This window comes from Zosterops lateralis, assembly GCF_965231275.1.
Source record: "Zosterops lateralis genome assembly, chromosome: Z".
NCBI classification, from domain to species: Eukaryota; Metazoa; Chordata; class Aves; order Passeriformes; family Zosteropidae; genus Zosterops; species Zosterops lateralis.
The window spans coordinates 20,704,453-20,728,950 of NC_139800.1; the positions used below are offsets into that span (position 1 = coordinate 20,704,453).

Consider the following 24,498-nt stretch of genomic DNA (forward strand, 5'->3'; position numbering starts at 1 on the left):
ACGCCGAGCACCCCGCCATCCCCCTACCCCCCGAGCCGGCGCCCCCCTCCCCGCTAGCCCCACCCCTGCCCCCCCCTCTCCGGGGACACCGCCCCCCGCCCCGCCGCGTGCCGCCCATCCCCGTGCCCGTCCGGCCGGGCGGGGACCGGCGGCGCCGCCCCCCCGGGGGAGGGCGGTCGGTGGCGGTCGGCGGGGCGGGGGCGCGGCGGGGGCGCCGGAGCGGCGGGCGGCGGCCGGGGCGGAGGAGCCAGCGCGGCCCATGGCTCCGCCGCTGCCGCTGCCGCTGCTGGCGCTGCTGCTGCTGCTGCCGGTACCGACGGGCGCGGGGCGGCGGGCGGCGACCCCCGACGGGGCGCCCGCCAACTTGACGGTGGCGGTGGTGTTGCCGGAGCGCAACGTGAGCTACGCGTGGGCTTGGCCGCGCGTGGGTCCGGCGCTCAGCCTGGCGCTGGAAGCGCTGGAGCGGGGCGAGCCGCCGCTGCTACCGCGGCCCTTCTCGGTGCGCGTCGAGTTCATGAGCTCGGAGCTGGAGGGCGCCTGCTCCGAGTACGTGGCACCGCTCAACGCCGTGGACCTGAAGCTCTACCACGACCCCGACGTGCTGTTCGGGCCGGGCTGCGTGTACCCCGCCGCGTCCGTGGGGCGCTTCGCCTCTCACTGGCGGCTGCCCCTCATCACCGGCGGGGCGGTGGCCGCGGGTTTCAGCCGCAAACGGGAGCACTACAGCACGACGGTGCGCACCGGGCCCTCGGCACCCAAACTAGGCGCCTTCGTCTCCCACCTCCACGCGCACTTCAACTGGAGCGCCCGCGCTGTGCTCCTCTACGTGGACCGCAAGACGGACGACCGACCCTACTACTTCACCGTAGAGGGTGTCTACCAGGAGCTGCAGGATGGCAACAACCTCACCGTCACCGTCCACATCTACTCCCCCGAGGAGGGCGGCCCTGACACCGCCGTCCACTTCATCAAAGCTAACGGGCGCGGTGCGTGGGGTGGCGCGGCGTGGGGTGCGGGGGGGACACGATGACCACGGGCGGGATCGAGCTGAGTGCCCGAGGAGCGGGGGCGGTGGTGTGGGAGTGGGAGGAGGAAGGCAGAACAGAGGGGGCTCCCCTCGGGAGATCAGTGTAGGGCCCCGAGGAGGGGAGGCAAAATCCTCCGCGGGGCACAGCGAGGGGCTGAGGGTGCGACGGGAGCCGTATGGGGGATGGTGGGGGGCATTGGACCCGTCTGGGGCACAGTAGGGGGAAGGATGGGGTGCAGCAAGAGGACTGGGGTACTGTAGACAACATGTAGGGTGCAGCAAGGGGTTAAGGGAGAAGCAGGACCCGTCTGGGGCACAGAGAGGCGATGGGGACGCAGTGGGACCACTGCAGGACACAGCAAAAGACTGGGAACATGGTAAGATACATGTGTGGCACAAAAAGGGACCCGGGGTGGCAGTGGGACCCGTTTGGGGCACACCAAGGGGCTAGGGGGGCAGTGGAGATCCACAGAGGGCACAACAAGTGTCAGAGAGGGCAGTGAGATACATGTGGGGCACAGCAAGGGGATGGAAACACAGTGTGATCATGTAGGGTGCAGCAACAGTCTGAGGAGACAGTGGCACCTTTGTGGGGCACCATGAGGGTCTGGGGACACGGCATGACTTGTGAGGGGTTGAGAGCAAAATGGCGCCTGTGTGAGGCATGGCAAGGGACCAAGCATCTGGTGGGACTCATATGGGGTGCAGCAGGGAGTGGGCAGAGGGACACCTGTGGTAGGACATGGCAAAGGGCCAAAGGAAGAGTGGGACCACTGTGGAACAAAAAGAAGGGCTGGAGGCACAGTGGGACCTGTGTGGGGTGTGAGGATGGGCTGAGGGCACAGTGGGACCCATGTGGGGCACAGGGAGGGGTGGGCAAAATGAACTCTGTGTGGAGTGCAGTGAAGATTGAGCACATTTTGTCACAGTGGGGCTAGAGGAGCAGCAGGACCTCCACAGGAGGTGAATTCACAGGGGACAAGACAGAACCTGAGCCCCTCCCCAGGCCAAACCCTGTGCCAGCAGAGGGGCCAGGATACAACAGGAGGAGAGGGAATAATGTCTCCCTCCCAAGCCTCCAGCCCAGTCGACTTTGTCAGCAAGAGCTGGGGCAGACCCCCAGCTTGCTATGAGGAGCAGCCTGTGGGACCACCCTGCCCTCTGTGTTAGCAGGATCAGGGTGACCTAGTCATGTCCTTGGAGGCTGGAGGTGATGGAGTGGATGTGGCACTCTGAAGGACAGCATCAGCTGTGGTTACCTAGAGAACCATGGTGCCAACATACCTAGGTGGCCATGCCGTGCTCGGGCAGAGCCCCTCAGACTGACACCTGGGCCCCCTGGGCTGTGCCTATCCCTACTGCACCCCCAGGATGGGGCTGTGATAGCCTCACCCTGCTGATGGGGGGATAAATCAATTTGGTGCCTTGTGAGTGCCCCAGGAGAGCAGCTATATTGGGAGCAGGAGGAAATGGAGGGGCTTACAGAGGCAGCTGGAGAGCAAGGGCAGTCTGATGCTCTTTCATTATTGATGAACAGGGTGTATCAATCCTGGAGTCAGCCACTCTGCAATGCTTCTTAATGGATTCTGAGATGCTGTGTCATTAGGAAGGACATCCAGCCAGGATAAGTGGAGCCAGATGGGCCAGCAGGACTTGTGTCCAAGGCTAGGCAGGACCAGACTGCAGGGGGGAGGTGCTTTGGGGTGCTGGACTGGGTTCCCATCAGGACAGGCCAGTGAGGCTGAGTCCATGGGGTGAGCATCCCATGGCTGCCCCACTGGGATGGGAGCTCTTACATATGTCATCCCCAGCCATGTGGTTTGGAGCTTATTATGGGGTAAGGGCAAAGGACTCTGGAGGGAGAAAGGCTGTAATCAGTGATTCCTGTCTTGATTTCCATCTTGGTGCTGTAAATCACCCCCATGGGAATCAATCCCTGCAGGCAGGAGATGGTGGCTGCTGGGAGAGGAGGCCAGGCATGGGCAGAGACCTGAGGGCTTTCTAAACTGGATCCCAGGACCATGGAAAGGCTTGGGTTGGAAGGGACTTTAAAGATAATTTAGTTCCATTCTCCATGCCATGAGCAGGGATGTCAAGAGGGTCTGGGCCTCTCTGGCCACAGCTCAGAGATGGTGCCAGGGTATGGGGCTGAGTGGGGCTGAGTGCTTGGCCCCACAGAGGTGAGTGCTGCAGACCTTGTCATAGGACCTCTCCTAGCCAAGTTGTGTGGGGCAGGGAGTGGGCACTTGCAAGGCTGTCCCAGGGATTGGGACCCCTGCATGGAATGGCATGGAGATGGAAACAGGGTCTTCAGCTACATCCATGCCTATGACCTGCAATAACATCATGTATCATCCCTCTTGGCATCACCTTCCTTCTCCCAAGTCGTGGGTGGGAGTTTGGTAAACATTTCCTAGAGAAAGCCATTTCCCTGCCCCTCCGTGCATCCCTAACAATGCTGGTTTTTGACATTCACAGGTTTGATGAACTGGCACGAGCAGGGGTGGAATTGCCCCTCTCACTGGTGCCTGAACGACGTGCAGGAGCCCATGTCTCTCTGGCCATTTGCAAAAGCACTGATATAATTAGAGCTGTGGTTGAGGGAATTACCGGAGCATTTGCCTGCAAAAAGCCCAGGTGCCCTGCCTGGGGAGATGGCTGGGTGGGTGGTGCTGCTGGAGGGGAGTGCATTTGGTTCCCCCCACTCTCCCTGGGCTAGGGCGACAGCCTCTGCACTGCAGTGCTGGTGGGACTGCTTGAAACCAGGATTTTCTGCCTGAACCTGGGATTTGCTCTCATTTCAGGGTTATCTTCCATCATGCAGGGGTCAAGCAGTGTTTTGCCACCTCATCTGCATGCTCGTGGTCCTGCCCCTTCCCTGGGACCTGGCATTCTGCCACCTATGCCAGAGACACCCCCTAAATCAATGTCAGGGGCCTGGATGCACTCTAGCCTTGCAGAATTTCATTCCCCTTGTCCTGGGTGATGCTGAGGCTGCCTTTGGCCATTTGCCAGCCCCTAGGGTGTGTGTGAGCCCCCTAAGGCGCTGCTGGCTGTGCAGGAAGCTGCCAGCTGGAGGCAGCTGCCTGCCTCAGGGAGAGCCCCAAGCATTGACCTTTCCTTCTGCACAGCTCATGCAACCTGTCCCCAGGGAGCTGTCGAGGCACCGTCCACCCCCTTGCTTTGTGGCCTTTGACCAGGCAGGCTTTCGCTGCAGCCGCAGGGACTGGCTGCCTGCAGTGTCCCACCATCTGCCACCAGCTGTTGTGGCTCCCCAGCCCCTGTGGCTCCCTTTTCTTGGCGCCTGCACTTGGGATGGGGAGGGTCTTGTCTATGTCCTTGGGGGGAACCCTCAGGCTCTGCATGTTGGGGAGGTGCTGAGTTGTCCATCCTGGATGAGAAATTTGGGGACATTTCTTGATGCAGGACTGGCAAAGTGGGGAAGCCAAGAGTGTTTATTTGAAGTATTGCAGCATTCAGAGGGAACCATTTCAAACCCTGAAACAGGCTTTTGCTCACACACAGCCCACGGTGCTGTGATTTCCCTCCCTCCCGTGTCCAGGAGCAGCTTCCCACATTGCTGTGCATTCCCTGTGCCCAAGTTGGCTGTGCTAGGTCTCTTCTCCTACCTGTGGGCTTCCTCACTGTCCCCGTGGTGACCCTGCCAGCCCTGCTGCCCACATGGCTGGATGCCTTCCAGCAGCAGAGACCCCTTCCCAGAGTGCCGCATTTCCTGGCTGTCCCCAGCCCTGCCACTCCCCGGGTCCAGCCGGGGCGCTGGGCCCCATGCAGAAGAGCTGCGTGTCGGGGCCAGCGCCCAAGCGTGACATTCCTCCAGCACCCGCTGCCGCCGCCTCCTCCGTTGCTCAATCCCGGGTTCCCAGCCAGACTGGCTGGAGCGGGGGCCCTGGTTTTCCGGGGGGAGGGAGGAGGCAGTGTCAGGATCCTCAGCAAGGGCACGGAGGGCCCCTGCACGGGGGGGTTCGGACACTTTCAGGCGCCCGTCCCCACAGTCTGTGATGCCCTGTGCCAGCCACGTGCCGGCCCCGCACAGCACTTGGGTGGGCATCCCATGGGGGCTGACTGAGCCCCCGGCAGAGGGTGAGGGCAGGCGGGACGGCCCGACGGGGCCCGGGCACCCCCTTGCCTTGTGGGTCACACCGGCGAGATGCTCTGTTTCCAATTAGCGGCTGCCGAAGGTGCTGGAATCTGGGAACCTGCGCATTCCTGCCGCACGGACAGCCGGCCAGGAACCCAAACATGGGTTTGTCCCATTCCACAGCCCGGGTTCCCCAGGGGCCTCCGGCGCACGCCTCCAGTGCCTCTTCCAGGCCCTCTGATTCCGTGGCTAGGGCGGGCATGGAGCAGACGGGAAGCTGATGCAGAGGGGAGACAGCCTTTGGCTGGCTTTTGCTGGATCAGGGTGTGTGGGGTCTGTGCCTGGGGCATCCACCTCATGATTTCAAGCTAGTTTTTCCCTGTTCTCCTCTCCCTCTTCCATCCGAAGTGACTGATGGGCAAGAGTGGGTCTGTGCCAGCAAGGGCTGTGAGTCTGGCCCCGGGTCGCAGGGAGGCGGTGAGCCAAGCACTGCCGCATCTGCCTGCTCCATCCCCCTCCGCAGCCACCGAGTGCTCCTGGGGCTGCCCTGCCCCATCTGCCCCATTCCTGGCTGTGTGCCTGGAGTGCAGTAGGGTGTCCCTGCCCCACTGAAGCCCCTGGCTCTCTCTGGCAGTGGTGTATCTCTGTGGGCCGCCAGAGATGCTGCGGCAGATCATGCAGCTGGCACAGCAGGAGAACCTGACCAATGGCGACTACGTCTTCTTCTACCTGGATGTCTTTGGGGAGAGCCTGCGGGGCGACTCTGCCCGTGATCCCTTCAAGCCCTGGCAGGAGAGCCCAGGCCAGGACTCAGGGCTGCGTGAGGCTTTCCAGGTGAGCTGTGCCCACCTGCCTGGGGATAGAAACCTCCCCAGCCTGGCTCCAGTGTGTGAACCAGGGTGCTGTGCTTGGTTGCAGATGGTGCTGGTGATCACCTACTACGAGCCCCAAAACCCTGAGTACCAGCATTTCCAAACTCAGCTCATCCTGCGAGCTAAGCAGAAATTTGGGGTGCAGCTCAACTACTCTCTGGTGAGTGAGTCCCCCTGCATTCTGGGGTGGTGGGGTCTCTTCACATGGGTCTGAGGCACCTCACCAGGATGCAGAGGGTGGGACACAGCCACAGACAGTGCCAGAGGGGTCATCCCTGGTGGGAACAGCCACAGGCACTGCCATCCCTGCATGGTGCATGTTGGTCCCAGAGTGGTTATGGGGCCGTAGTGGGTGTGTGGTCCTGGTGTGAAGGTTCTGGGATGCTCCTGTGTGTGCCTGTGGGTGTGCTCAGATTCCCTCTGGCAGATGAACCTGGTGGCGGGGTGTTTCTATGATGGGATGCTGCTGTATGCCATGGTGCTGAATGAGACTCTGCGCGAGGGAGGCTCCAAGAAAAACGCCACCCACATCATCGAGAAGATGCGGGACCGCAAGTTCCAGGGTAACACTGGGATGGGGGCAGCTGGGTTGTGGGTGCTGTGGGGGCAGTGGAACCCAGTCCCCATCCCACCTGCATCTTAATTTTCCCACAGGTGTGACGGGGCTTGTGAGTATGGACAGCAACAATGACCGGGACACTGACTTCAACCTATGGGCCATGAGCGACCCCAAGACTGGGCAGTATGAGGTGGGGGCCAGCACCAGGTCCCCCTGGCTGGGGTTGGGGGATTGGATGGTGGAGTCTGGGGGTGGCTTCATCTCTCTCTGCCTTAGGTGGTGGGACACTACTCAGGTGTGGAGAAGCAAATCCACTGGCTGGGACGACCTATCCCCTGGGTGAAGGGGGCTCCCCCCTTGGACAACCCACCCTGTGTCTTTGATGTGGATGACCCCTCCTGTGATAAAAGTGGGTGTCCTGGGTCCCCACATCCCTTGGACCCCAGCAAGCCTTCCATGTGGGTGCATATCAGTCTGACTGTCATAGCCAGATGGGCCACCCTGACATGTCCTCTCCTGCCTGCAGCCCCTCTCTCTATGCTGGCCATTGTGGCTTTGGGCACTGGCCTCACCTTTGTCATGTTTGGCATCTCCAGCTTCCTCATCTTCAGGTCAGTCAGGACTGGGGGAACCTCTGTCTGATGGGCGGGCAGGCAGGGCAGGGGGGATGGGGGCCTGACCCCTATGTGTCCCCCAGGAAGCTGATGCTGGAGAAGGAGCTTGCCAGCATGCTCTGGAGGATCCGCTGGGATGAGCTGCAGTTCGGAAGTCCTGAGCGGTACCACAAGGCAGCAGGCAGCCGGCTTACCTTGTCCCTGGTGAGAGGAGCCATCCCTGAGGCATTACCCTACCCCTGTGCTGCCCTCCCTCCCTGCATGACACCCCTCCTTGTTGATCTCTTACATGGCCCAGTTTCCTACAGGGCCAGAGCCCCACTGTGTCTCTCCTCAACACAGCCTTTCATCCTTACGTAGCTCTCCATTCCCTGTAGAGACTTACTCCATCCATCCCTGACATGACTTTCCATTTCCTACAGAACTACTGCAAGACCTTATCCATATCCTGTACTCTGTGCAGTGCACCATGGTTTTCCTACAGTCATGCAGAGCTTGTCCTGACCCATAGAGCCCATCCTGCACCATCCCCTGCACACCTTGGATGTCCCTGCCTCGCTCCATTGGTGTGGGGCATCCCTCCATCCAGGATTCCTCTCCCTAATCCCTTCCTTCCTACAGCGTGGCTCCAGCTACGGCTCCCTGATGACCACCCATGGCAAGTACCAGATCTTCGCCAACACCGGCCACTTCAAGGTCAGCGCAGCAGACAGGGAGCTGAGCCCTCCCCCTGAAATGCCCCAGCTTTGTTTTGTTCCCTGTTGGCTGCACCCCCATCCTGCAGGATGCTGGCACTTTCCTGCACAAATTCATCCAGTGAACATTTACCTTTTCCCCTTCCCAAACACCCCAGGGCAACGTTGTGGCCATTAAGCACATCAACAAGAAGCGCATCGAGTTGACGCGGCAGGTCCTCTTTGAGCTAAAGCATGTAGGTTTGGGGTCTGGGCTAGGGTGGGCAACCTGCTTAGGGGTGCAGGATGGTCCTGGGCATGTGGGAGGGAGCAAGAGCAGCAGCTTATGCCCTTTGACCTCAAAACTGTCTTGGGTCCATTTCCACCTGCAGATGCGAGACATCCAGTTCAACCATCTGACCCGCTTCATCGGGGCGTGCATCGACCCCCCCAACATCTGCATCATCACTGAGTACTGCCCACGGGGCAGCTTGCAGGTAGCAGGGCTTGGGGACACTGTGGGTGACACTTAGACATTCCTGGTGACCCAGCTGGGCTGGGCATTGTGGACAGGGCTATAGATGCTGGTGGCCACCTGGGTCCTCCTCTATAAGGCTCACAGATGAGCTGTCCAAGCAGGTGTCAGAGGCCAGGGGAGGGGTGGGGGTGGGTGCTGCAGAACCCCCCAGCTGGGCAGTTGGTGAGGCTGCCATCACCATGACCTGGGTGCTCGGTGGGGTCTACTCAATGTGCTACCCCAGGATGTCCTGGAGAATGAGAGCATCAACCTGGACTGGATGTTTCGCTACTCCCTCATCAATGACATTGTCAAGGTACCCAGCTGAGGGGTGTGAGGGGATGGGAGAGGTGCCTGAGAGATATGAGCTTCACTATGTCCGTGTGTCCCAGGGAATGGCCTTCCTGCACAACAGCATCATTGGCCATCACGGCAGCCTCAAATCATCCAACTGTGTGGTGGACAGCCGCTTTGTGCTGAAGATCACTGACTATGGCCTGGCCAGCTTCCGCTCACCCAGCGACAACGAGGACACGCATGCACTCTATGCCAGTGAGTGCCTACCTGGGAGGACTGGGGGGTGTCCTGTCTCACTGCTGGCCCTGTCTCACTGCTCCATTGCTCTGTCCCACCAGAGAAGCTGTGGACAGCCCCAGAGCTGCTGCAGAAGGGGCACCTGCCCACCCCAGGCATGCAGAAAGCTGATGTCTACAGCTTTGGCATCATTGTGCAGGAGGTTGCTTTGCGCAATGGCCCCTTCTACATTGAGGGCATGGATCTGAGCCCTAAAGGTGAGGATGGAGAGCACATGTGTGGAGGTTCTGCCCCACCATGGAAGTCTGGTGCTCACTGTTGGCCATACTCCGGCAGAGATTGTACAGAAGGTGCGTAACAGCCAGAAGCCCTTCTTCCGCCCCTCCATCGACATTGGGGTGCACAGCGAGGAGCTGGCAGTGCTCATGGAACGCTGCTGGGCACAGGAGCCAGCCGAGCGCCCTGACTTCAGTCAGATCAAGATCTTCATCCGTAGATTCAACAAGTGGGTGGTTGGCATGCAGGGATGGTGGCCCTGGGTGGGAGTGGGGACAGCCATGGGGGTGGTGGTTGGGAGGCACCTCTTCCCGCAATGCCAGCTGACTCTACCCCAGCAGGGAGGGAAGCACCAGCATCCTGGACAACCTGCTGTCGCGCATGGAGCAGTATGCCAACAACCTAGAGAAGCTGGTGGAAGAGAGGACACAGGCCTACCTGGAGGAGAAACGCAAGGCAGAGAACCTCCTCTACCAGATTCTGCCCCAGTGAGAAGGGGACACAAGGGGGTGTGTGGGTCTGAGGGTTAGCATGGGTTCAGCGTGCACCTGGTGCTGTGCAAGCATGGGTTCCCTTGCCAGCTTTTTATGCTGGTGTGGGGCAAGGGTTGCAAGGGGAAGAATGGGTTTGGGGTGGAGCTCACCGCTATCCTTGCCAGTTCTGTGGCAGAGCAGCTGAAGCGTGGAGAGACAGTGCGGGCTGAGGCTTTCGACAGTGTCACCATCTACTTCAGCGACATTGTTGGCTTCACCGCCCTCTCGGCAGAGAGCACTCCCATGCAGGTGAGAGCAGGACTTGGGGGGCAGCACCTCTGTGGGGCTGGTGGAGGTCTCACACCCTGGCAGTGCCATGCCTGGGGTTGAGGGGGACATGTCCACTTCCAGATGCACACCCTTGTTCCATCCAGGTCGTGATGCTGCTGAATGATCTCTACACATGCTTTGATGCCATTATTGACAATTTTGACGTCTACAAGGTAAGTGGTGTGGTGAGCAAGCAAAGACCCCCAAAGTAAGGCAGGCAGCAAGGAGCCCAGGCTGTATCTGCCCCCCCTGCCCCCACAGGTGGAGACCATTGGGGACGCCTACATGGTGGTCTCGGGGCTGCCAGTCCGCAACGGGAAGCTGCATGCCCGTGAGATTGTCCGCATGGCCCTGGCCCTACTCGAGGCTGTCAAAACCTTCAAGATCCGTCACCGTCCCAACGACCAGCTCCACCTGCGCATCGGCATACACACCGGTGAGCCAGCCAGCCAGCCAGCTGGGGGTGCTCGCCCACCCACCCATCTGCCCACCCTGCAGCATCCCCAAGTGCCTCTGTGCCTGCAGGTCCCGTGTGTGCTGGAGTGGTGGGTCTGAAGATGCCACGGTACTGCCTCTTTGGGGACACGGTGAACACTGCATCCCGCATGGAATCCAATGGCCAGGGTAAGCTATGGGGCTGGTAGCTGAGGTGCAGAGCCCCACAGGGTGTGCCCCGTTCCTGTGGCACCCAGCCATGTCTTTCTTGCCCCTCTGTGCTACTCAGCCCTGAAGATCCATGTCTCATCTGCCACCAAAGAAGTCCTGGATGAGTTTGGCTGCTTTGAGCTGGAGCTGCGTGGTGATGTAGAAATGAAGGTGAGGGCACAGCAATGCCTATGGGGTACCAGCCCTTCCAACCACAGGGGAACATGATTGGGAGGTGGGTTGGAGCTGGGACCCATTGTTGCCCTCATTGCTGGGGATGACACCCAAGAAGCAGCTCCAGGGGCAGGCAGGGTCTAACTTGCTCACCTTTGCCTCCAGGGCAAGGGAAAGATGCGGACATACTGGCTGCTGGGTGAGAGGAAAGACCCTTAAGTCATTTGAGCCCAGTGGCTGCGGCAGAGCCCCCAGCTGCTTTCCAGTGCCCCAGGATGCACTGGCACCCCCCCATCACTGCGTCCACCTGCCTCTGTAGCCCCGCTACTTCAGCAGGGCCTGGGCAAGGTGGGGCAGCGGCCACAGCACCGTCTGCCCCCCTCATCAGCACCAGCAAAGCCTACCTTCCCCACAGTCTCTGCTGGAGTGGGGTAACCAGCCCTGACCCAGCCCAAGGGACCTTGTATCCCACCCACCCTCTGAGGTCTGCTACCCCTGCCCTCTCCCCTGTGGCTCAGCTGGCTCTGAGCTTCTCCGGGGCCTGGCTGCCCCGCAGGGCACTTTGCCGTCTCTTTTCAGTACCTGGCCCCCAGCAAAAGTTGTGCTCATGTCAACCTCTCCCTGGGGTGGGGGGAGAAATGGGGATTCCTGCCAAGACTGACTCCTTGGCCAGGTCAGGCTTCAATGCCGCAGCTCCCCCCTTCCCCAGTCTCCCCGTCCCTGTATATAAGCCCATCGGGTCATGTAAATACCCATCCCTCCTCCAGGTGTAAATATAGGACTCGCTGCAACTATTTTGTTGAAATACAAACTTCCCCAGATCCATCTGTCCTGTGGCATCTACTTCACTCTGCCCCAGCATGCCAAGTGGGGAGGGAGGCTGGGGGGACCCCAGTGTAGAACTCAGCCTAGGCTGGTGACAGCTGCCTGGAACATCCCAAGAGATCGTATCCCAGGGGTCTGTCTATGGTATAGGGCCAGGGTGTGGGCACGTGGAGCCAGTGCTGGGTGGTTGCAGCAGTGGCTGTTGAGGGTTTGGGCGGTGCTGGGAAGGCAGGGCTGCCATGGGTTTGCTTTGGCGTGAGGGCTGCAATGCGTTCCTCTGAGCTCATGCTCTGGCCGCCCCGCTGCCGCCTCTTACTGGAACACACCTGTGCCTGGGGACTGGAACAAGGGCTGCATGTCACCCACGGTGTGCGCCGGGAGGGGACATGTCCCAGGGGATGGGGCTGTGCCAGAGGCTCTCCCTCCATGCCTAAGGAGGAGATCTTGGACCACAGTATGTCTTGGGTCAACAGTGACTTGCAACAGGGTTGAAGGGTTTCTCATTTTGCTTCATGATCTCACAGGATTTGAGATTCCAGGGACACAGTGCTCGCCCTCCAAACATCCAGCTTGAGGACAGCCTTAGGGTGGGCAAGGATGCTGGGACCACCTGTGCCCCCTTGTTTTTTATTACTTGTGGGGCTGGAGCTGTCTGCTCAGGGGATCATAGGGGTCACAGAGGTTGAAGGGCTCGGGATGCCCTAAGTACAAGGTAATGGGAGTGGAGAATGCTGCATTCCTCTTGAACGGAATGTTTCTGCCAAAGAGGGCTGTGACACCCTGGAGAGGAGAGAATTGGAGAGGTCTCTGTCAACAGTTGAGACCTCCAGGGTGCTGGCAGGACAGGGTGATGGGGGCCTTACTGGCATTCCACGGGCTTGCTCCATCCAGAAGCTGGTTGGCTGCTCTGTTAAGTAGTTGTGAGGCTGCAGTGGAAGCAAAATGTGAGCCAGAGGGGATAGCATGCTGGATGACACTGGAGTCTTCCAGCCTTCCTGGAGGCTGCTGCAGGCTGCAAGGGGGATGTCTACTGCCTGTACCTGGGTGGTGGGCTGAGGTGTGGACTGGAAGCCCATGGCACGGTAGTCCTGGTGCGTGGTGGAGATAGATTCCATGCGCCTTGGGCGGGGATGGATCTCCTCCTCCGTCTCCTTACTGCAGTCAGAGCACACCCCACACATCTCAGCTCTGGGATCCTCACCTCCCCAGGTCCCGTCCTCTGGGGCATAGCCCCAAGGGTGGGTCTCATGCAGGAGTGCAGACTTGCCTATATTTCTCGTAGAGCATGGATGCCAGTGTAGCCTTCCGCTGCCCTGCACAGGAGAAGGTACCATCAGCCCCCCAGCTAAGATTCCCTTGCTGCCTTTTCAGGGTGCAGCACAGCTTATTGCGATCAGCCTCACCTTGACCCAGTAGCAGGGCCCTGAGAGGTGGGCAGTCCTTTGGGAGGGAGTTGTCAGTGAGTGAGGAGAGAAACTGGTGGATTGGCAGTCCATGGTAGCCATGCTGGAAGTCCTCACTGCCCAAATCCTTCCCTGGCCGAGAGTCCAGGGGGTCCACAAGTATCTGGGGATGGACAGTGGGGACTGTGGAAGGGGGCAGGACCCCATGCTGCACCTCCCCATGCACGCTCCTGGCTTTTAGGCTTTTGATAGCCCTAGAAGCATAAGCTGTAAAGAGGTGTTATGGTCTTTCTGGCCAGAAACCTGGCAAAGTTGGAGCAGAGACACAGCTTGGGCAGGGCTGACCTGTCCTGCCTGGTGGAGGTTAGCCAGCCTTATATGGCTGTCCCAAGCACCTGGGTGCCCAGACTGCCCCTGGGCAAGTGCTCTTACAGCATTTGAACAACCTATGGGATTCCCAGCGGTGGCTCAGTTCAGTCCACAAGGTGCCCCCCAGATTTGTTTGCCCAAACTGGCATCCCCACATCACCGTGATGGGCCATGACACACAGATCCTGCTCCCCAGCAGCAAGATCCCCTCCTGCCTGTTACTCCCCACGTGCCTGCCTGTGCCTTTTGTGCTATTGAGTTTCATCCATTTTCTATCAGGCTGGGTTCAAGGTCACCTGGGTGGCTATTTAAAGAGAGGGGGGTCTGCCCAGGAACAGGGAGCTTCAGAACATCAGCATGTGGGGCACAATGGGGCCAACCTGAAGGGTCGTTTTCCCTTATGGAGTTACCTCCTTCTGCCAGTCGTGGGTCACACGGCTCTGCTGGGGCATCGACGACTGGCTGGGCTTCTCTGCTGGTGTGGGTGGGGTAGCGGGAAGTGCCGGCACTGCGGTGGGGGAATCCTTCTCAGGGCTAGTACCCCACTTTCCAAGCCAGGGAGGCAGCTTGATCCCAGAGGGATCCTTCCCAGTCTCTGGGGATGGCACCCTGCTGGGCACTGCTGGTATGGCCACAGTCGGCAGCTCATCTGCGTCTGATATCTCCTGGGGCCGGTTGGCTACGTGTAACATCTCCTGCAGCCTCTTGGCTGTCAGTGTCTCACCGCGGCACGGGAGCCTCTCCTCGGGCACCTCAGGCATGGGCTCATCACCCTGGACCCTCCACGGTGGCCTTTCCGCATGGCATGTGGGACCCACACGGCTCGTCAGAGCGCCCCTGGAAATGGGAACAGACCCTGAAAAAAGGCAACGGGCCGCATCCTCCATTGTCCCCAGCCCCCAGCAGCACAAGCAGCGTCCTGACCCCGGGTTCTCTGCAGTGTCACCTCCACACTGGGGCAAAGGACAAGGAATTCCTCTCCCTTTGGGGGACAGAAGCAGTGCCTGCTACTAGGTCTGTCATCTCGAGAGATCTCCCGTAACTCCCTTCTGTCCCCTTACCTCCAGCAGTAACGCGCTTCCCATCCCCCTGCCTGGGCTCAGCCCCCTCCCTGCTGCGACCCCACAGGCCGAACCCACCATCTTGTCATTCCCCCTTGGTCCCTAATGCTCCATAGGCCTTGCCCCCCGACTCTCCCCACAGGGGGTTACCCCAGGGGGTGTCGCTGCCCGCGGCCTGGGCCGCACCCCCCGGCGCAGGCGTCTCCCGGCTCCATAGCGCGTGCTCGCGGCGAGACGCGCCTCTCTCCATGGAGACGGTGCGCGGCGACCGCGAGCCCGGGGGTGGAGCTGCTCTCGTGCGCGCCTCCCATTGGCAGAGAGACCCGGAGGGGGCGCGGCCGTGCCCGGACTGGGCGGGGCAAGAGGCTGAGTTAGACGGGTCGTGGGCGGGGTCTCGGCGGGCTCGGCGGGGCGGGGCTGCGGTGAGGGGAGATGGAGCTGTGTGGGGGGCTGGGAGTGGCGTGCAGGGACGGGAGTGTCGGGGGTGCAGGGGACGGGAGTGTGGAGGGATGAGAATGTAGGGGGATGGCGGCGCGGGGCCGCAAGGAAACAGGGGTGCCCGCGCTGCACTACAGAATTAGGCACCTCTGGGGTTCATGTTCCCCGCGCCATCTTGTCCCGGTTACATGGAGCCACCGCTTTGGGCAGAGCTAGCTGCAGAGGCTCTCGGGGTCACCGTGCCTGGCTACGGCCAGTGCAGCCTCACTGAAGCAGCAGGAGGGACGTGCCCAGGGCTCCTGAGGACACACTGCTCCCCACGGCTTGACCCAAGTGACCCCCAAACCACTTGGGCCTGGCACTGTAATATGTCCACCTGCCCCAGGGACCCCCAGCTAGCCTAGGGTGGCGGGGCGGGACGTGCCCGGCGCCTAGCTGGGTGTAGCCGGTACCCGCCGGTGTGAAGCAGTTGCCTCCTCTCACCACCAGCCCTCGATGGGCCCCTGGCCCCATCCCCGCAGAGGCCGAGGAGAAGAAGGGCTCTTTGATAGCAGGCGGCAGGCTGGGGAGCGAGGGCTGTTATTCCAGAGCTCTGCGGTGTGTGCCGACAGGGCACGGTGCGCTCCACGCTGGGGCCTGTTTTTCCTGGCTGGGGATGTGCTCAGCCCTTCTGGCTTCGGCGGGCCGGGGGGGCCCCCACTGGGGACTGCTCCTCCCTGCGGGCCCTCCGCCCTGTGCCAAGCAGGGCTTCCTCCGAGCCCATCTGCTGCACAGCTGTGGGGAGGAGGGAGAGATGGGAGACTTGTCCCAAGCTCATCTCATGGCTCTGCCATGCTGGGGCCACATCAACCCTGGTGCCTCTGTGGGGGTGGTGCCAGGGTGCCCCCAGGGCTGGCAGCTCACTGTGAAGGTTCTGGGTTGCATGCCACCGGTCATACTCCTGTGCTCAGCCACGGGCCCTGTGGCAGTTCCTGAGGTGCACCAGTACCCCAGCTCATGCTGAAGGGGTGGCAGCTTAGGGACCCTGCATCCCTTGCTTGCATCCCTTGGTGATCTTCCTAAGAACATCCCCAGATTCCCCACCAAACACCCGTGAGCTTACCAAAAGCCTGGCCAGGCAGCATGGGTGTCTGAGGGATACTGAAGGGACGCTAATAGCACCAAAAGGGACAGGAGCCTGGCAATGCCACCCCGGGTCTGTGCACTCACTGTAGGGCAAACCCCCCTGGGGTGGTCTCTGGGGCATCGTTGTGGGGCTGTGCTCTGGCAGCATCAGCTCGAGGCAGCAGCCCTGGAGCTTCTGGAGCACATCTGGCCGCCTCTCGCCGGCTGACACATCCCGCGCGGCCCCCCCGCCCGGCTCTTTTGGGAACTTGCGTCATTTGTGCTGAGGAACCAAAACAGCCGTTGGCCCCCGTTCCTCCCCCCGCCTCGCCCCGTGGGGCTGTGCCCGCTGTGCGGCCCTGCCGCTGCTCGGGGGCTGACAAAATAAACCTGGCACAGGAAGAAACACGATGGCAAGTGACTGGCTCTGACCTCGCGTGCCAGCCCGTGCCCTGTGCCCAGTACAGCACTCCCTGTGGGACTGCTCTTGGCGAGCCCTGGGGGATGATGTCCTGGAGATCCCTGCCCCCTCTTTAGCGTCCCCAGCTCCCCAGGGACACCCAGCCAGTCCTCACTGGGGTACATAACCCTGAGGCAAGGGCTGTCCTGAGTTCAGGAGCGGCCCCAGCCCACGCCGAGCCTCAGAGACGGGAAGCAGCAGTATCAACAATTTTAAGGCTCATTTACACCCCGAAAACATTCTCCATACTATACTGGGTGTGTATGTGTGGGAAGTGACTGGGCTCTGCCACAGCCCCACACAGCTCCCGGGGGCCCCCCGCCGCCAGCGCCACCGAGCCGGGGGATGAACAGAGCCGCCTTTCTCCCCGGCGGGCTGCGGTCCCCTGCGCGGCGGCTGGCGGGGGCCCAGGCGGTCCCGGCGGCGGTGCCAGGTGGGCCGCGCACCGCGCCAGCCCCGGCCCCGCCACTAAATATAGCCCCGGCAGCCGCCACGGCCCGGCGGGCGCGGGAGGCACGCGGCAGGGAGCGCGCGGCCGCATGCGCCGAGCCCCGCCTGTGCTCCCCTCACGGGGCCGCGCGCGCACGTGCGGGCTCCAGACCGCGGTCAAGGCCTGTAAACAGCGCTGTGCAGGCGCACTGCTGCCGCTGCTTTGTGTGCAGGGGGGGTCTGAAGCGTGCGGTTTCCCTCCGTGGTTCACAGCTGTGGGGTCTGCAGCGAAGGGTACAGCGTGTTTTCCTCAGTGTAGACTTGCGGCGTTGTGGCGCAGGGGCGGGGGTTGGGGGGGGGAGAGTGAGCAATACAGTGAGTTTCCCTCAGAGGTGCATAGTTGGGGGGTCTGGGGTGGGTAGTGCAGTTCTGCATGGCAGTGCACACACAGAGGCAGTCTAGTCGCTGCAGTATGGGGGAGTACACAGCTATGTGTACGCAGAGGGGGCAGCAGGTCCACCCACCACACAGCCTGTCCTGCCCTGTGCTCTGCTCAGGGCTATAATCCTCCTGGGAGCTCTCAGAGAGGCCCTTCTGGGGTGGACAAGAAGTACATGTGCAGTCAACAAGCCTGCTCCGAGGGCTTTTAGATCAATCTAGTGCAATTGACTGGTTTTGAAAAGCAGGGAGACATCAGTGTGCAGCACAGGGCTTGGGCAGCAACACTGGGGTGCTGGCGGGGGGTGGGGGGACAATCTCAGGCAGAGCAAGGGCGTTCATGGATGCTGGGGCTGGGTAGGCAGCCCTGGACATGGTGCACTACTGACACCCCTAGGATGATCCCCACCTTGGGGACAACCTTGTGGCACCCAGCTTGCTCCCCCAGCCCAACACCAAGATGAGTCTTTTGCCTGTGAGCTATGGGCAGAAAACCCAGAAAACCCTTCTGCTTCAGCCATGGGGTTGGTGTGCAGGAAGCCCAGGCCCTCTGCAAAAAGGAGGGTAACAACTCTACTGCTGTGATAATGGAGGTGAGCCCTGTGCAGGCCAGCCACATCCACCCCTAAAAAAGCCACTCTGATACAGAGCTACTGAAGTCACCACTAAGGAGATGCTTTATTGGGGAGCAACTGGGTAGTGGGTGCTAGCCAGGGGGCCAGCCCATCTGCCTCCCCCCTAGCACATGGAGGTGCAGGTGGTACACAGACTGTGCACCGTGCTTCCCATCGTTGATCACTGTCAAGAGAAGTACAAGGGTCAGGCCACCCCCTTTGTCCCCAGCCCCCCAGGACCACCGGTGAGGGTGGTCCCACAGCACCCTAGAGGATATCAACTCACCAAGGCGGTAGCCATCAGCCAGCCCCTCTGCCTGTGCCGTGCGTGCCGCCACCACCATCAAGTGGCCCAGCAACTGAAGGAGGGAGGAGTGTGAGCGTCAGCACTGCATGACCCCCACTACCAATGTCCCAGGGACCTCTCTGGACTCACCTCAGTGTCTTGGGGACCCACACGGCTGATCCGCGGAATGGGGCGCTTGGGGATCACAAGGAAGTGCACAGGGGCTTGGGGGGCCACATCACGGAAGACGAGGCACTACCAGGGAGAGCAGAGTAAGCCCCACACCTGTGGGTTCTGCCCCCCTGCCCCAGTGAGGACACATCCCACTGTCCCAGCTACCTTGTCATCTTCATAGAGAATGGTGGCAGGAATGGTGCGGTCGATGATCTTGCTGAAGATGGTGGGCTGCCCTCCTGCCTTCTCGCTTGCCGCTGCTGCCTTCTGCGCCTTGCCCACCTCCCCGTCTTGCCCACCGGGCACCGACATGCACTGCTGGGGCTGGGGGGGCATACCTGGTTTACAGCCTGTGCCAGCAGGGACAAGGACAAGGACACAGCGGTGGGGGTGGGTGGGGGCATGTGGGGGAACGCGCATCCAGGAGTGTTGGAGGAGAGCACATGGGAGCAATGTGGGATGCACATGGGGGTGACCGGACTAATGCATGGGGTGACGGTGGATGTGATGTGAAAAGTGGTGGGATCCATATAGAGGTTCTGGGGATGCACACAGCGGTGATGCTTGGCTGTGACAGGGGTATCACATGAGGCAATTCGGAGATGCACACGGGGGTAACACTCATAGGGGTAAGAGGGGCAGATGTCCAGGGGGCTGGTAGCAGGCTATGCTATTGGGGGACTGTCCACAGCCTGGACAGTGGGCTGTGCCCAAGAATGTGACAAGGGGCTGTACTCACGGGGCTAACAGAGGACTGTCAATGGGGCGGACAGGGGTCTGTGCCCCCGGGGCTGCGGCTGTGCCCACGGGGGGTGCAGGTGGATGCCCATGGGTGCTCCGAGACCCTGTGCCGTGGCGTGAGGGAGTGCGGGTCGGCACTCATGCTCGCCGCGGACTTTGTCCGAAGATGGAAGTAATGGCGGTGGAGCATCGTGCGGACCCGTTCCGGTGCCCCTCTTAGCCCCACACCCCGGTGTGTCTCCCTTATCCCGGGATACCCCCCTTCCCGTGTCCCTCCGCGCCCACCTGCCCCAGGCGCAGCGCTCCCCGCGCCAGCCCGCGCACCAGCACCGCCGCCATGGCCGCCGCTCCCGCCCCCGTCACTAACACCCTGTCCCCGCTCCACGCCCCCTTAAAGCGCCCGCGCCCGCGCCCGCCTGCCACCACGCCTGGCATGCGGGCGACCCTTGCGTCGGAGCATCCGGGGGGGGACCCTCCGACCGGGGAAGATGGTCACTCCCTCCTCGAGGGAAGTCCCAACCCCGAGCGTCCCGCCCGACCTCCCCTGCCCCTAAGGGTTGGTGCCTTGACCAAACAACTGAGGAGATGCCAGGAGGAAGGCTGTGCAAGGTATATTTGAACTCAGAAACCCATGCGTGGGCGCTTGCGGAGCGGTTGCGAGGCGGACAGCTGGCTCTGCGAAGATGGGAAGCATAGCTCGCTGGCCTGACTACCAGGGGGTTCTGGGGGCTCGGGGGGGCACTCGGCCCACACAGATAGGTAGTCCCGCAACGTTTTCCGCCGCTCCTTGGGGATGCCACGGCAGCGAAGGCTCTGAGAAGATAGCAGGGCTTCATCAGGCGCTGCTGAGGTCGCAGGGCTGCCAACTGGGGGGCTGCCGGCTGGTGGGGAGCCCTCCTGAGAGAGAATGGGTGGGCGGCCAGGAGAGAACAGCGAGGGGCCTGTATCACTCAGCTCGGACAGCTCAGACTGGTAGGTGAGGGAGGAGGTGAAGCTGGCTGAAAGGCTGCGGCGGCCCTGGGCTCGTTTCTGCTGCCGCCGCCGCTCCCGCAGTGCCTGCCGTCTCTGCGCCACACTAAAGCTTGTCCTCTCCTCCCACCACTGCTCCCAGTCCCCAGCCCAAGCTGCTGTCAGACGGGCACTTAGCGGGTCGGGACCCCCTGCTGGCTCCAAGGTCTGTGGCAGGGGAGGGGGCTGGAGGGCCAAAGTCTCCCAGTGCTGGATGCGGCCCCCTTCCTCCATGGTTTGGCGCAGCCACTGGCGCATCTGCCTCTGCAGATTGCTGGGGCCTGGCAGCCCCTCCAGATCTCTGCGGGTGAAGAGGCGCCTCTGGCTGAGGCTGAAGGGCCAGGTGTGCCGGGGAGGCTCCTTGCAGAACCTGGAAAGGGCCCTCAGCCAGCGGCGATACCGCAGGGCTGTAGCTGGGCTGGGCACCGCTGGGGAGGGCTGAGGATTGGTACAGGGCTCCTGCACGAGTTCAGCTTCCTCCAGGGGTGCTGGTGTGCCCATGTCTTCCTCCTCATCATCATTGATAATCACCTCCAGGTTGGACAAGTAGAATGTTTGCTCTTCCTCCTCTTCTTTCTCACCGCCTAAGCCCTGTGGGCTGCTGGCTGGAGCCTCAAAGAGAGGGGAAGAGCCAGGGGCTGTTGTAGCCTCATCCCTTGATGGGGTTGCAGGGGGCTGTGCTGCCTTGTGGGTCAGCCTCTGGCAGAAGACATCCCCAGCCTCAGAGAGTTGGAAAATCAACATGGACTTGCGTGGTCCATCCTCTTGCAGTGTGGCAGCCAGCCCTACAGGAACAGAAAAGGCACTGTCACCACGGTTCCAGTTTTGGGGCTACTCTCAGGGCCTAGCCACCAGTGGGGGCTGCCTCCACTCCCCCAGTGAGTACCCTCACTGCTCGCTCCTGGCCTGAACATTGTTTTCTATACCATTAATCTCTTCCACAGGATCGTTTGGGGCTTTGCTTTTGCTTTTTCAATCACCCTCCAGCCAGGCCATGAGAAGGGGCTACACTTCCATTCCATACCACCTTCTCCCCAACCAGGACCTGCAGCCTGGGGCAGTGTGGGACACTCACCTGCTGCTGGGGCTGTGAGGCGCTGCTGTAGCAGGTGGTGGTGGTGTGGGAGCTGTGTGGGCAGGTGCTGCAGGCACCCTGCAATATTGTGCAGCTTCTGCGGAGTCCCTGCCAGCTGACAGGCTGACTGGCTGCCCCCTAAGGAAACACCCCAAAAACTGTCAGGTGAGCACAGACACCACAGTGCCAGCTGATCCCAGCAGCAAAGAGGCTGGGACATGGACACAGAGGAGTCCTGGCTCTGCAGCACCCCTGAAGCTTGATGTCTTACCCCGGTATTGCAACAGCAATAGCTCCTGGGTGCGGGATGCACCAAGCAGCACCTTGTGGCTCCTCCCAGGTTTCCCTGGCATCAAGTGCGCAAAGAGTGGAGGGGCCTTCATCATGTGTGCCCACTTCAGAACAGGTACCAGTGGCAACCGCTCGTCCAGCACATACACAGAGAACTAGGACAGGAGTCTTGGCTCAGACAGGACACACCCCAACACACTGTGGCAGCTCCCCACAGCTGGAAGATCCTCATGCCCCACAGGCACTTGGAGACACAGTTGTGCAACGTGTCTTTGCCAGCTCTCAGCTGGGGTGGGACTCACCTGGGTGGTGACAAGGTACTGTGAAGGGTGCGCTCTGCCCAGGTACATGGGCAGCACCACACGCTCGCCCTGCTGGCAGCCAGCTTCCTTGCCCACCTTGAACAAATCAAAGTGGCATCTCTTGGGGGCCTGCAACAGTAGAATGGCATGCAGTCAGCACTCTGGGCTGAGGAACTCTCTTCCCTGCCTGCTCTAACCTCCATGCCCACCCTCCCAGGCTCACCCGGGCATCCAGGCACTGCAGGCCTGTGCGGTCAGCACAGCTGAGCACCCGTGGGTGGGCAGTGAAGTCACTCCAGCGCCAGGGTGAATGATCCCGAAAAAACATGGTCTGAGGGTCATGACGGAGCTGCTGCAGCCTGTGGGGAGACAGCAATATTGGCACGGGGTAGGGCTGCCCCAGTCACTTGGGGCATTACTGGGACTCCACTGTCTGCATGAGTCCCTAGCCCTGAGTGCCCTATCTCACCCCGTCTCGACGCTCCAGAGATACACAGTCCCGCTCTGGGTGCAGACAGATAGCTCCCCAGGAACGTGAGGGCTGCAGGACAGGGGGCATAGCATCACATCATGTGGTGACAGAACCTACCACAGGAAGCAAGGCTGTGCCTGCAGAGCTCCCTCCTCGCACAACCCCTTCCTCCAGCACCTACCTGACAGTGAGGGAGGAGGCAGGCACATCAGTGCGGATCACCTGTAGTGGGGTGGGAGCTGCCCCTCTCTTGCCCAACACCCTCCACACACCACAGTGATAGTCTGAGCGGACGCCAACAAAATCTGTCAGGAGGAAGGAGGTGGCATGTGAGCTGGCAGCATCCCAGAGGCCCCCTCCTGCCCCTCCTCCCTACATCCTGTCTGCCTCAAGATACGGATCCTGGGGCTGGCTCACCTTGCCCATCCACACGGGCTGCAGCCACTTGCTGGATGCGCCCGCTGAGCTCAAACTGCGCTGGGGAGCCCCGGGTGCGGGGCAGCTCTTCCAGCACCACATCCTGAAAATCTGGGATGCTGGCTAAGGGCAGTGCAACACAATCCCCACTTCCCTCCCCAGGGACACCACATGGGGAAGGATACAGAGGTGGTTCATGGCCTGCCCTCCAGGGTGCACCAAGCAGCCCACAGGTGTCCCCCCATCTTCAGGGGGCAACCAGGCCAGTGCCCCCCCAGTGAGGCTGTCGTCAAAGAGCAGGTTGGACCACTGCTGCATCAGCTCTTCATGCAGGCAGTCTGCCAGCAGCCCCAGTGGCACCTCAAAGAGCCAGTCACGGCAGAGGTGAGAGAACCAGCGCAGGCGGGAGGCCAAGTGTTGCCGGGGGCAGCCGCTGCAGGGCATGGACAACATCAGGTGGGGGGACAGAGCAGGAGCCCCCCCCCCCAGACCTCTGCAGGGCAGGGGACATAGGGACGCTCACCGTCGGGCCTCCAGGCGGTCGATGTCCTCCACTAGGGCCGTCATCCGGATGGTGCTACTCCGGGCTGGTCTCTACAGGAGTAGGGGGCAGAGACTGAGACTGGCAAGGGGAAGGGTGGGGAACAGCACTGTTATCCCTGGACAGACAATGACCTGCAGCTTAGAGTTTCCCAGGTGGAAGTTCTTGTGCAGCAGACGCCCCAGGGAGCCAAAAGCATCTTCTGGGTGATCCACAAAGAAATGGCCCAGCTGTGTGGGAGGGAGAGGAAAGGGTCAGTGGATGCAAAGGTCCCACACTGCCCCCCAGGTCCTTGCCAGAGGCCACACATCAAATCCCACCTGCCTGGCGAAGTCCAGAGTGGCTCTAGACTTGCCCGCTCGAAGCTTCCTGCACAGGCCGCTGCGGTACAGGATATCCTGAGGAGCAGGCGAGGGGATCCAGCAGCCTATGGGGAGAAGGCAGAGGCTTCCTGGCACCACACGAGCACCGGGACACCGCCCAGTACCGCGGGGCAGCGGCAGCGATAGAGATGGGAGGCATGTCCCCTCAGCCTCGTGCAGCGAGCTCCCTCCCGCTCCCGCGGCTCTCACCTGCCCTGGGCAGCAGCAGCGGAACGGCCGCAGCGTCGGCGGCTTCCCACCTTTCCCCCGTCGCGCCGCGGCGGGGCACGAACGCCGGCTGCACCTGCGAGGAGCGAAGACGAAAAGTCAGAGCGGCCCCTGAGCGTCCTGCCGGTTCTCTCGGCCGGCCTGGATCCTCGGCAGGGCCTCACCTGGCGGCGTCCGGAGCCACCCTCCAGCACCTGCCCGTGCTCGCCCCAGCCGGCGACCGGCGCGGGGCCACCCTCTTCCTGCGGCGGGCCGACGCCGAAGTAGGAAGGGAAGAGCGCGGCCGGGAACTCCATGGCCGCGGTACCGGGCACGGGGGCAGCACGCGGCCGGGTACCCCGTGGGGATGGCGCCGCCACCGGGAATGGCGTCACCGTCGCGCTGCTGCTGCCGCGCACCAATCAGCGCCCGGGAGCAGCGCGGGACAGAGCGCCGCCGGCAGCATACCCACGCGGGGCGCTACCGCCCCCTGGCGGCTGGAGGACAAAAACGTACGGCTGGGGGGCGGACCGGGACGGGACTGGGATGGGAACGGGAACGGGCGGGGCAAGCGGTGAGACAGGGATGGGAATGGGACGGGAACGGAAACAGGCGGAGGAAGCAGAGGGACCAGGACAGGACTGGGTGGCTGTCCTGGGCGGGAACAGTGCTATAGGGCCGGACCAG

The 24,498-nt window shown here is 61.7% G+C and overlaps 4 protein-coding genes across 9 annotated transcripts; 1 reads left to right on the forward strand and 3 right to left on the reverse strand.

Moving 5' to 3' along the window:
- Positions 1 to 259: 259 nt before the first annotated feature.
- On the forward strand, positions 260 to 11,607 carry NPR2 (natriuretic peptide receptor 2; the record flags this gene model as incomplete). Its single annotated transcript, XM_083882954.1, has 22 exons — positions 260 to 986; positions 5,761 to 5,960; positions 6,045 to 6,158; positions 6,426 to 6,561; positions 6,653 to 6,747; positions 6,834 to 6,966; positions 7,084 to 7,168; positions 7,255 to 7,375; positions 7,793 to 7,867; positions 8,025 to 8,102; positions 8,238 to 8,342; positions 8,607 to 8,678; positions 8,755 to 8,914; positions 8,998 to 9,153; positions 9,233 to 9,401; positions 9,514 to 9,660; positions 9,831 to 9,954; positions 10,080 to 10,148; positions 10,237 to 10,411; positions 10,501 to 10,599; positions 10,700 to 10,791; positions 10,960 to 11,607. The coding sequence occupies 22 exons, from the start codon at positions 260 to 262 to the stop codon at positions 11,011 to 11,013; spliced, it is 3,186 nt and encodes a 1,061-aa protein (XP_083739080.1). The 3' UTR covers positions 11,014 to 11,607.
- A 600-nt stretch (positions 11,608 to 12,207) lies between these two features.
- SPAG8 (sperm associated antigen 8) lies at positions 12,208 to 14,774 on the reverse strand. 4 transcript variants are annotated; one of them, XM_083883810.1, is made up of 7 exons: positions 14,603 to 14,774; positions 13,802 to 14,228; positions 13,023 to 13,185; positions 12,887 to 12,932; positions 12,660 to 12,774; positions 12,483 to 12,545; positions 12,208 to 12,399 (listed from the first exon to the last, which is right to left on the reverse strand). In XM_083883810.1, exons 1-7 carry the CDS (start codon positions 14,761 to 14,763, stop codon positions 12,250 to 12,252), a joined length of 1,125 nt encoding a protein of 374 aa, XP_083739936.1. In that variant the 5' UTR covers positions 14,764 to 14,774; the 3' UTR covers positions 12,208 to 12,249. The 4 variants fall into 4 exon arrangements, with proteins under 4 accessions (XP_083739936.1, XP_083739935.1, XP_083739938.1 ...); XM_083883809.1 differs by having other exon boundaries at positions 12,208 to 12,545; XM_083883812.1 differs by having other exon boundaries at positions 12,208 to 12,545; positions 14,531 to 14,633.
- A 3,198-nt stretch (positions 14,775 to 17,972) lies between these two features.
- Positions 17,973 to 19,489, reverse strand: HINT2 (histidine triad nucleotide binding protein 2). Of its 3 annotated transcripts, none has more exons than XM_083884048.1 (5): positions 19,422 to 19,489; positions 18,561 to 18,719; positions 18,372 to 18,476; positions 18,222 to 18,294; positions 17,973 to 18,119 (listed from the first exon to the last, which is right to left on the reverse strand). In XM_083884048.1, the coding sequence occupies exons 1-5, from the start codon at positions 19,473 to 19,475 to the stop codon at positions 18,028 to 18,030; spliced, it is 483 nt and encodes a 160-aa protein (XP_083740174.1). In that variant the 5' UTR covers positions 19,476 to 19,489; the 3' UTR covers positions 17,973 to 18,027. The 3 variants fall into 3 exon arrangements, with proteins under 3 accessions (XP_083740174.1, XP_083740175.1, XP_083740176.1); XM_083884049.1 differs by having other exon boundaries at positions 18,561 to 18,745; positions 19,422 to 19,459; XM_083884050.1 differs by lacking the exon at positions 19,422 to 19,489 and adding an exon at positions 19,135 to 19,374.
- Positions 19,490 to 19,731: 242 nt separating this feature from the next.
- Positions 19,732 to 23,864, reverse strand: TAF1C (TATA-box binding protein associated factor, RNA polymerase I subunit C). The gene is made up of 13 exons (XM_083884078.1): positions 23,815 to 23,864; positions 23,563 to 23,669; positions 23,377 to 23,472; positions 23,225 to 23,295; positions 22,887 to 23,134; positions 22,702 to 22,812; positions 22,466 to 22,589; positions 22,282 to 22,353; positions 22,036 to 22,171; positions 21,813 to 21,941; positions 21,491 to 21,665; positions 21,220 to 21,357; positions 19,732 to 20,929 (listed from the first exon to the last, which is right to left on the reverse strand). Exons 4-13 carry the CDS (start codon positions 23,266 to 23,268, stop codon positions 19,758 to 19,760), a joined length of 2,349 nt encoding a protein of 782 aa, XP_083740204.1. The 5' UTR covers positions 23,269 to 23,295; positions 23,377 to 23,472; positions 23,563 to 23,669; positions 23,815 to 23,864; the 3' UTR covers positions 19,732 to 19,757.
- Positions 23,865 to 24,498: the final 634 nt, after the last annotated feature.